This window comes from Dasypus novemcinctus, chromosome 29, assembly GCF_030445035.2.
Source record: "Dasypus novemcinctus isolate mDasNov1 chromosome 29, mDasNov1.1.hap2, whole genome shotgun sequence".
Taxonomy (NCBI): domain Eukaryota; kingdom Metazoa; phylum Chordata; class Mammalia; order Cingulata; family Dasypodidae; genus Dasypus; species Dasypus novemcinctus.
Window position 1 is genome coordinate 24,965,998 of NC_080701.1, and position 12,071 is coordinate 24,978,068.

The 12,071-nt window shown below is 38.5% G+C and overlaps 1 protein-coding gene across 1 annotated transcript in view; it reads right to left on the reverse strand.

Annotated features, from left to right (window-relative positions):
- Positions 1-12,071, reverse strand: part of ZMAT4 (zinc finger matrin-type 4) — a 362,499-nt gene that overhangs the window by 285,659 nt on the left and 64,769 nt on the right. The window contains exon 2 of the mRNA XM_023591776.3: positions 9,766-9,871. Within this exon, the coding sequence (XP_023447544.2) occupies positions 9,766-9,867 (102 nt within the window). The 5' untranslated portion in view covers positions 9,868-9,871. The remainder of the gene's footprint in view (positions 1-9,765; positions 9,872-12,071) is intronic.

Sequence of the window (12,071 nt, forward strand, 5' to 3'; positions counted from 1 at the left end):
TATGATGCAGAAATTCTGCTCTTGATTGCATGCATATCCATCCCAGAAAAATTCCCAGACCGATTCTTAACGAAATATATTTAAGAAAGTTCATCACACAATTGCTTTTCTTAGTGAGGCATTTGAAGCAAACTAATTGTCCAGTCCTGTAGGAATTGGTAAATAAAACTGTTAGTTATAGAATATTCTACAGCAGTTACAAGTTTCAGATTCGATACATGTGTGGGAATCTAGGTGCTTCTTAGAAACATACTACTGAATGAATGAAATTGCAAAAAAGAATGAGAGTCATATAAAAAAGCCATTTGTGTCTATTAAAAATGTTACACTATGCACAGTGACTTCCTTCCAAAGGGTACAAAAGGGAGGAGTGTCACATTAAAGTGGAGACACCTGGCAAATACAACCTCAGCCAGATGGTCAAGGTTAACCTCAACAGTGATACATCATGTTGATAGTATGTACCCTTGGTATGAAAATGGCATGTTACTCCTCTAGCCTTCCTTCCAAGAACACATAACCCAGTCTAACCAGGAGAAAAAAATCAGGCAATTACCAGTTGAGGGACATTCTACAAATTGCCTAACAGCAACCCTCAAAAACGTCGAGGTCATCAAAAACAAGGAACATCTGAGAAACTATCACAGTGTAGAGGAGCCTGAGGAGACATGATGGCTAAATATAATGTGCTATTCTAGGGGAAGAAAAGGATATTAGGTAAAAATTAAGGAAATTTGAATAATAACATATCGATGGTTCAATAGCTGTGACTAATGTAACACAGTAATGTAAGATGTTAACAATAAGGGGAGAAAGGTGCAGTACAGATGAAAACTTTCTTTACTATCTTTGCAACTTACCTGCATAACTAAAACTGTTCTAAAACAAAAATTTATGTAAAAAAATACATGTCCACAAAGCAATATTCATTTTTAAGAATAAATGCAAAAAAATATATAATGCAAATAAAATGACTATCCAAGGGGTAGATGGGGAATGGGGTATGAGGAATGGGGATAAAAGGAAAGAAGACTCCTGACTTTCCCATGGTACAGAAAAAGGAACTAAAATACCTTAGCAAAGGTTATATTCACAACACAGATGTTCTGACCTTGAATCCACCAAAAGCTCTTTTCATAAATAAGGCTTGCTCTGTCTGCTCTGAGGATAAGCTGAGAGTGAATTCATTCCACAGACAGGAAATAGGGAAATTAACAGGTGAGGAAGAAGGAGTATGGATCTATCCAGGAACTGGAAAAAGAAGAAAATGTTGTTTTGTGCCTTTAAAGCAAATTGTAGCTTACTGAAGGACTCTGCAGGTAAAGATGGTAGGTGGCTTTCAGGCCATAAAGAACTGAGGAGTAAGATAAGGGGCATTGGTTATGGAAAAAAGTAGAAAAGCTAGTTTTCCAGATGATAGAACCAGCCCTAACAGGAAGTCAATAGCCACATAGTATTAATGGAAAACATGAATGGGTGGATTTTTTATATCATAAGGCAGAGAAACTTTCCAAGCCCTTGTGACTACAAGGGCAGAGCACATCATCTAAAGGATCAAATGAGAAACATTTGGGACAGAGCTAGAAACATGTTCTATTTTTCCTATTTTCTCAGGAAAACCTGAAAACCATCTAACTGCTTGCAGGATTTTCAGGGTGAAGGAATGACTTTTTCTATATTCGAACCAGTGGAGAGCAGGCATAAGAGCACTTGCAACTACTGGTATAATGCTGGCAAAAACTATCCCAGGGCAAGAGGACAAAGAGAGCTGAAGCCATTGGTAAGAAGAAAGAAACAGGGGGCTCATTGGAGCAGCGTGGGTCCTTCTTGACTAGGAGCTTTGTATGCCTTTACATGATCCTTGGAGAAAGTGATAGAATTCAAATTAGAAAAAATTAAGTCAAAATTAAATCACCTTAACAAAAGCCTAAGGAAACTAATTAAATTCCCAAAGCATAGAGAATTAGGAGAGCATACTATCCTCAACATTTCCTCCAAGCATCGAAAGATGTCAAGACAAAGACACAAGGCTCAGATCAACACTCAAGCCCACCTACTTAAAAGTCATTAGCCTCTAAGAATCCTCTGTCATCTAGTATCATTTTAAGAAATCAACAAGCTCAGGTAGCTTAGTGACTTGGAGGTCAGGAATACGTAGGTTTTCAAGTGAACGTTGGGAGTGAAAAGCTGGAAGAATGATTGTCACTATCAATAATTAATGAGTTCAGGCTGGATCCAAAAGGCAACTAATCCATCATTCACTAAGAGATTGTTCACAGGGAAAAAGTCTTTTTTTTTTCTACCTACATTTTATAAAGTCTAACAGGAAACTATCAGTCAGTTCAATAAATACTTTTTTACAAATTATGACACATTCATATAATGAATATCTGCATCCCAATTAAACCAAGTAAAAAATTATAAGTTGCACCTGTATGTATAGACTATTTCAAAGAAAACTAGTAACACTGGTTTCATCTGAGAAGGAGAATTGTGTAGCTGAGAAACAGAAATAATGGGTAGAATTTTTGCATATGTACCATTTTCCACATTTTGAATTTTGAATCATGTGAATGTACTGCCTCTCCAAAAAATGAGTAAAAGGTTAAAATACAAAATTAAATATTTATACATGTATACTCCAACACTTTGATCAAATATTTTAAGAACATATATCAAAATATATACACATAATACAAAATGATAAAATAAATGAGAGACAGAGATTTAATATAAAACGAAGGAAAGAAAATAATAAAGCTAAAAGTTAATTAAGGATAACAAAATGCAAATATCCTGTATAGTTGCTGAACATAGCCATGAATTTGGTGGCTGAAGCAAATCAGGAAACACAATCATTGAATCAAATGTCTGTAAGACACATGAGCTGATCACTCAGAGGAAGAATAGGTTTTCCTGAAAGTGAGAGCAAAGAGAAATTTCTCTCAAACATCCATCTAAAGAAGACCCTGAGATACCACAGACAGCATCCACTACCACGAGATATTTGGAAAGCAGCTCCTGCAATGGGACTGAGGGCAGGCAGTTCACAGACTAGCCACAGAGCCATCCACCTTGTCCTCTACAGTACAATACACACACACAGAGTGCAGCAGAGTCAACACTACATGCTCACCAAGCTAAGTGTTTTGCCTCCTGGGGCACCCAGTTAAGCCATGTTTCCCCACCTCTCTTACAGAAAATAGAAAAGATGTGCTTGATTTCTAGTCAATGGAATGTGGGTGGATACAATGTTGCCACCTCCCGGCCTGGCCCCTAACATGTTCTGTACAATTGCCCTCATTCCCCATCATTCTTCCTTTTTCTAAATGGAAGATTTTACTGCTGTCATCCTATCTCTGCTCCTCCACTCTAGAGTATGGGGGAGATGCCATAACATTTGTCTTTTACTTATGGGTCACTGAACCAGGAAGAGTCACATCCATATCTGATACAGAGAATCATTCCCCTCCCTGGAGATCCTGAACTTTTAGCTGGATGCAGTGACTGGGTAGAAAAACTTGAGGTTTTTCTTGGAGAGGGGGAAGAGTGTGTTCTATATGGAAGAAGAAGTGTGAAATGATTACTTGGTGACCAGAGGGGCAGGCTGTGGCAAAAGTGATGCCATGCACTTATTTATTTATTTATTTATTTTGCATAGTCTTTTGTTATTATTATTAAATTGTCTTTTTTAAGGTGCATAGATGACAAAAAATGTTACATTAAAAATAAAAGAGGTTCCCACATACCCCCCAAACCCCAACACACACTCCTCCCACATCAACAACCTCTTTCATCATTGTGACACATTCATTGCATTTGGTGAATACATTTTGGAGCACTGCTGCACTGCATGGGTTATAGTTTACACTCTTCCCCAGTCCATTCAGTGGGTTATGGCAGGTTATATAATGTCCAGCTTCTGTCCCTGCAATATCATTTAGGACAACTCCAAGTCTCGAAAATGCCCCCACATCTCATCTCTTCTTCTCTCTCCTTGCCCTCAGCAACTACCATGGCCACTTTCTCCAGATCAATGAACCCTTTCCATTCTCCCACATTTAAATCACATTTTCCAACTCTCCCTGAAGTTAGGCATGGACGTGTGGTTGATTTCTGGCCAATGGAATAAAACCTGACTCCTAAAATCCACTCAGTGAGAGCATATGCTTTCAGTAAATGAGAAATCATGCTGCTAGAGATTCTCTACATCCTTTTGGCCAATGAACTTAAGTACACCACATAACTATTCTTATCCAATATGCATGCTGTCCTGAACTGAAAGTATTCTTCAGCCTATTGTTTACTTCACTGTAGCCTCTCCATTAGCCTTTCATTTTGTGTCCCAATGGACTATTTTAACTAATAGCAACAGTGAAAGGCTAAAATGACCATGCTGGATCTGCTGGAATAAAAGAAGACTATAAGAATAGTTACAAATGTTACAGAGGCTCAAAGAACTCAGTGAAATGGTTGAGAAAACAGAGGTCAAAGATTAGCAGGCAGTCACAGATAGGGTAAAGACTTCTGACGTTATGAAGGGTAACTTGAGAATTGCTTTAGCCTCGGAGAGTGCTCCAATAATTTTATTAACAGCGTCTGGAAGAAATTAAGCATGTCTTGACTTCAAGAGATTTTAAGAGACTAAAACAGCAATTCTCCATACATAGTGCAAAGAAGGAATCCCCATAGGAATTCTGCTATAAAGACCTTTTATCATACTCATCCAGTTAACACTCTAGTCTTTGGGAGTATATCACATGCAATACCCAGGTAAGTGCGTAATCTGTGAGTTCTGACAGCACTGCATTTGGAAGCTGATGTCTGCAATGCCTGGCAGACCTGATGGGTTGTAGAAACACTATCTGTATAGGTCCTACAACTCTACATAGGAAAGAAGTTGTCTCACATGCATGCTTACTCAGGAAATGGGAAAAAATCTAAAAGAAAAGGCAAAGTTGAGAAGACAGTGTGAGAGACTAAGGTGGAGAAGGCAAGAATCAGGGCACTAGTGGTACCAGAGGGTAGTGAAGTTTTAATCAGGATGTGTTGGAGACATTATTTTTTACCTTGTTGTCTATGCCCACAGAGCACTTACATCCCATCTACTACTGGTCTTCCAGAAACCAGAAAAGTGTCCTCCTGTTGTTCTCCTAAAATAAATAGAAGCCAGGGAACACCAAAGTTTGGATGGAAGGCAATCAAAGCAGCCAAAACAGGAAAAATCTGTTTCAACCTGTCTGTAGGTCCAGCGTGCCTACTGCTACACCGATGAGAGAAAAATACTGGATTATGGTGTGTTAATGGGGTTCACTCACCAGAAATGACAATAATTCAAGATTCAGAGACATTGAAAGCTTCTCCCATCAGTGTGGAGAATTGTCTTTGCCGTAACTACAAAATTGCAACCTATATATTGATGGCCGGCTCCCAAGTACAGATTGACTCTTAACATAAATGACTTTTTCTGGTGCAGATTGCAGTGCTTCTATTGAGCTTGCCCCACTGCTGCTCACCTCCAGAGCCCCCCCCACCCAGCCACTCTAACAACCCACATGCACAGTGAGCAGCAGTCATGAGCAAAGCTCTCTTATGGGTGCTGGGAAAATAAATGAAGAAAGTCAATGCAGCACTCCAGCATGCCCTCAGCAAGCTTACAACCTTGTTTGGAAGTGCCAGGATGCCTCAGCCACTGAATTGGCTTGGAACAATTAATTAGACGTGTGACCCAGAAACTCTGAGGGTTCACAGGAAGACATGAACAACAGGGGCTGGCTTATTGATGACTAGCTTCCTGCATCTCTCCTATAATGTATCTACTCACTCATATTCTTCCTTTGGCTTCACCAAAAAATCATCTTTCATGTCTTTTCCATGCCAGAAAATCACCCCCCTCACTCGTACATGCAACTCTTTCCCTTTGCAGAAAATTATTCTTCAGCCACTTGAAACCACAGCAAACCACTCAAGTGGCCTCACTGGGAAAGTATTTCTAACCTATGTACCATTCAGGCACACTGATTTGTAAGCCTTCTCTTCCCTTCTGTGTCTGTTTCTACTTGTTCTATTGATTCACCCAGTGAGCTGAGACAACATCTAATTATATTTTCCACCAAAACATTAACATGTTATTAATGCTTAGCAAGTAAGAAATATAATAATGTCTTTATGTGTCTCATTCTTTTCAGCTCAGACTTCAAACGCAAAAAGAGATTTTTAAATTATAACATGGAAGGGTTTGGTCTATTAGATATGTATTCGGTTTTCCTGTCCTCCTGTACAATGGTTCAGCCTTTTAAATGGGGCGTATGGCTGTTAGGCATTAAACCCATCTGTTTTGTTTTCCTCTCCTATTTCAGAGAAATAGCACAGTAGTTTCATAGAAAAATACCAAAAGCTATTCTCTTATAACAATACATCCTGGTCTCCACCACCAGGTTGTCCTTCAGAAAAGCTCAGTATTAACATTATACTTGTAACTGTTTGAGGCTCATCCTCTCTCTAGGACAAGAGTCTCAACTGCCTTTTCCTTTAAACCATAGACCCTACCTCACCTATCCAAGTAATTGTCTCATATCCTTCCCTAACATAAATCCTCCAGTCTGGCCAGCTCGGCTCCCTCCATGCTTCTTGGAGATACCATAACTTTTCTCATTCCAGCAACATATAAACATAGCCCATTCACTGAGGACTAGATAACTCCCCAAGAAGTCTTCCTTGACATCAACAGCTCTTACTGGTGACTCTCCTTTGAATTTGGAATATGCAAGGGTCTAAAACAAGAGCAGCTTAATGTGGCATACATCAGGAAGCCAAATTAATGGAAGAACTAACACTATGTATCAGATTAAATCAACAGCTCCTTAGAAACTAGCAGCAGAAATACTAGAGTTTACATACAAGGTGTCACACACAGATTTGTGAAACGCTGATCTATCCATGGCTTTTCCTCCCAATAAAGTTTTGTGTTTCTTGGAGACAAAGACCATTTTTCAAATGGCTTCAGAATCCCCTGCAATAACAGTCACTAGTAGCACTGGACAAAAAATACATAGTAGAATTTCAGTAATTTGCCCCATAGACTAGGGTTATCTGGTTGAATTGAACATGAAATATTCTAAAGATGAATCAGTGGTAAAGCATTGAGAATAAGTATAACAACATTTTCAATGAATTGAATGAAATTTAGATGTAGAGATCCACTCTACATCAAATGTCAACAGAGAGGATGTGTGTGGAGCCAGGAGACAGATTTGTGAACCAGAGTATCCGTTCTCAAATTGCCTTAGAGATCATCTGAAGCAAGCCATCGTTTTAGAAATAAAGAAGTAGAATTGGAGAAGTCTCCTAACAAAATTAGAAGACCCGAGACCAGCCTAAAGTGTCTTCAATCCTGACTATGCCCTTTTCACACTCCCTTGGAACTTTGCAGCAAGTACACACATGGTATTTCCCATTGAAAGAAGTGCCCACTTCTGCCTGGGAGTAGAATATCATTCAGCTTATCCCATGCATGTTCAATGGGAATGCATCTAATGTTGTGTTGATGAGGTGTGACACTGTTAATTGCAGTTGTGTTGTAATTGCTTTATTTTCTCTATCTCATCTATGCTGCATTCAACAAATACCAACACGTTCTCTAAACAATCAAGATGTGTCACAGTACAGTATGCTAACATGAAAACTTGAGGCCAAATAACTAAACCCTTAACTGAGCAGCTAACTAGATTTTTTCTTTCAAAAAAACATTTTTGTTGTTCTCAATTTCTGTTATGACTTTTTTTTTAGCTCAAAAATCAACAAAGCAGTGCTGGACAAAGAGTATTGCCAGAACATTTTGTAATACATTCATATATTCGGCAAATGCTAACTGTAAGCCTAAGATGTGCAGGCTCTGTTCCAGGGACTATGAAACATCAAATTTTAAAAAATCAGTTTCTATCCTCAAGAATCTAGTAAGATGATTAAGAATGATCAGGAAAACAGTAATAAAGGGTAGAAAGTGAGGGACTAGTTGGAAGATTATGGAATTTCAGAGCAAGGGCAGTTTTCCTGATTTCTTTAAAAGGGAGAAAATTGTATTAATAAATCCAAGTCTCAGAAATTATTAAGTTCTTCATTTCAAAAGGTGACCTTCTTCCCTTTATAGATAATTCTTTTGTATCCACATTTATTTCTTCTAACACTTGGTTGCCAATTGACAAAGGCATCTACTACCTTTTTTCAAAAATGCTGACCTTAAAAATTTTTTCTCTGAAAAGCTAATTTTATTCACCTCCATTGAAACATTGCTGCACAAGAGTTAATAATGAATAATAATTTTGCATATCTGGCATACATTATAAGCTCTGAAGCATTTTCATGAACACTTTCAATAGATCTCATTTGTTCACCACAAAACCCTGAGGAGTTTGCAGGATCAATGTTATTGTGTTTGTATGTGTGTGTTATTATTATTTTCATTATGCACTGAGCAACCCAAATCTCAGAGGAGTTTGGTGACTGACAGTGACAACTGGCATTTGTCAGGCTCATCAGACAAAAAGAAAATTGCTGGCTAAGCCCTCAAATCTAAAATTACTTACATGTTATTGCACTTGAAAACTCATGTTCCTTTTGGTATGTGTTCCCTAGCAATGCTCAGCATCTTGGGAGTCCCTGGCCATCACTTTATTCTTTTGTGGCATCAGGTTCCCACCTCAGTCACAAGCCAACCTCTCTTCTCTCATCCTCTGTTCCCAGAAGAGATCAGATAAACAGTCATTTGTCCTTCCATCCTAGTGCCACTGAATTAAGTCCTTTAATGCTATTTGGGCTTCGAAACTTTGTTATAACTTTACAGAAGTCCTTTTTTTTAAGTAAATTTAAGTTTTTTAATTAGAAAAATGGTTACTAAAGATGTATTCTTTTTTTGTAATAATAAACTTGAATTTTAGAAAAGTTTTCAATTTACAGACAAATTACACTGAAAGTATAAGGAATTCCCATATAACCCCACATGCACACACCCACACCCACACACACCCATACTTAGTTTCCTCTATTATTAACATCTCACATTAGTGTGGTACATTTGTTACAATTGATGAACCAGTATTGAAGCACTGCTACTAAACAAAGTCTACAGTTTACATTATGGTTTACACTTTGCGCTGCACAGTTTTATAGACTTTGACGAGTGCATAATGTCACATGATCTTCATTGCAGTATCAATTTCGCCACTCTAAAAATGCCCTGTGTTCCACCTATTCATCCATCCCTGTCCCTTCTGAGCCCTTGACAACACTATCTTTGTGTCAATGTTAAAAGTTCTACAGAAGAAGTTCTCTTGCTGATGAACACATTAGGGCATCAGCAATCAGATGGAACAAATTCAAAGGGAGAGTGGGCTCCACTGCTGCTGATTCACTCCTGCTGCCATATGTCCCTCTAAGCTTATCTTCAGGTCATAAGAGGAGCTGGCACTAATGCATCCCCTCTGGCATCCCGGAAAGGAACCTCAAGAATAAGCAATGACAGATGTAACAAGTAGAGAAAGCTCACGGAGTCTCTAGGGGCTGAAACACAAAGTTAAAAAGAAAAGAGCCTGGGTACTAGCCAGGACCTCAGAATGAGGCTGCTGACCAACCTCCCTCACTGACCTAGGCTCAAGCCCATGGTTCATAAAAGCAGCCCAAGTCCAGAGGAGTATCCTAGAGACCTAAAACCCTGACGTGGGCTACTCCTTCCAGTCTGAAGCATTGACTTGGAAAGCCTGTTCTTACCTCGTAATGGGCCACACGCTGAGATTCGGATATCAGTTGTGCACTGCAGACCTTGCAGTAACTGTCTGTAAATAAATCCTGATCGATATCGGAGGACTTCATCAGGCTAAAGGAGAACCAACAGGAAAAAAAAAAAAAAAGATGTTTAAGCAGGACATTAACAATGGAAAAGCCTGAGTCACACCAACAGGTCTAGTTAGAGGAAGTGGGAATGGAAATCTCCCTAAAGCATCAGTGTTGTCCTAGCAATCAGCCATAATGTGTATATTTTAGAATTTTCTCATAAGTGCCCAGTAGGTTTGCTGGTATCCCCCAAAACAAAAGTCTTGCTTTAATTTTTTATGTTTGAACACACCAGACACATCTAATGCTTTGTCATGCTGCATGGAAAGAATATTATACTACATAATTTATATTAACAAAAAAATGGTAAGGACTCCAAATACCTAACAATAGGAAATTGGTTAAGTGAATTTTATATCTACACACTGGAAAACTATGAAATTCCCAAATCCAAATTCAAATCAAATACTATAATACTTCTTATGAGAATATTTAATGAACTACCAAAAAAGTTTACCACTAACGACAAAAGAAGATTGCAAATCAGTATGTATAGTACCATGCTAAATTTGTTTTAAACTATAAATAGATGCATAGAAAAACATACCAGGAAGTTATTACAAAATTTTAATAGCAGTTATCTTCAGGATATTATAGGTAATTGGTTTTGAGATTGTCCTTATCTTTTTAAATTCCTTACAATGAACATATATTATTTTGTAATCAGGAAAACAAGTTAGCTTTTTAAGAGCCTTATAAGCAATATTAAAATCTAGTTTTGAGTTCAATAGCCAGAAATTTGTTTTTAAGTCTAAACTATAATTTCCTTGCAACCTTGTACTCTGCAACAAGAGAAGCCCTCACCACTCAGTGCTATCTCTTCTACATTCAGGGTTGTTGAAATTCATAAAGGCCACCTACCATCACTCCACACCACAACTGAGTCACAAAAACAAACAAACATATCTTCAAATTCCAAACCCTGATTCAAATGCAGCCAAAGTTTGCAAGCTTGTGAAAGTAATTTATCACAAATGTGTATCACAGCTGAAGTATAAATTTTACCTTTCAACGAACATGCATCAGTGCATCCCGAGGGCCTTACTCAACCCACAATGTCTTATTCATTTCAACCTCCTACCTGCCAGGAAAAAAGTTATGATTATACCAGACAACATCTGTTATAGAGAGGTAGGAGAATCTCAGGCAACAGGGAAGGGACAGGCACCCTGCAGTTGATCATACTCCAATCCTCCCATTTTACATAACAGACTGCCCAGAGTTGCATTGTTAGTTATTGGCATGGCCAGAACTATCGCCTAGTTTGCCTAATTCCAAGTTTCACAAATCAGATGCATCCCAGGGCTGTGCTATTTGCCAGCCATGTCATATAGGGCAAGTGGTCCAATGCTCTATGTCTCAGTTTCTACTCTGTAAAAACTAAAATAAGAATTGTCATGACTAGTCTTATGTCAACTGGGCGAGGCTATAGCATCCAGTTATTCAATCATACTCTAACCTGGGTGTTGCTGTGAAGGTATTTTGTAGATGGGGTTGACTCCTCATAACCAAGGAGATAATCCTCAATAATGTGGGCACGCCTCGGCCAATCAGTTGAGGGTCTTAAGGCACATAGTGAAGCTTCCCAGAGAAGAAAGAAATTCTGCCTTAAGATAATACCATCAACTCCTGTTGAGTCTTCAGCCTGCTGCTCTATCCTACAGACTATGGACTTGCCAGCCCCACAAACTTGTGAGCCAATTCCTTAATCTCTTAATATATATGCATATTCCTATTGTTTCTGTTTCTCTGGAGAACCCTAACTGATCCAATAAGACTTCCCATGACTCCTTAGAATTGTGGTGAAGACCAAAAGGAGAAATAAATAAGAGAGTGCTATATAGAGCATAGAAATCCCTACATTTCAATGAGATTGTTACCAGATTTGTAATGATACCCTTATGTCACCAAAGAAAAGTAAGATTATGTAAAACCAAGTCTTGACCAACACAACAAATAAACATTTGTGATTTTTGAGACTATCTAAATAGCTGGGCCACATTTTCAAAAGTATCTGCCTGAAATAAAAAGCTGCTTGCCTCAACGACTCCAAACTCACCTTCTATCCTAGGCCTAGTCTGTATTTGCTCATTCAGGGCATTTGTAGTCAGCAGTTCAAAAGGATTTACACTTTATGCTCCAAAGAGACATTGGTACCTCTGGTTTTACAGTGCCCCAAGTGC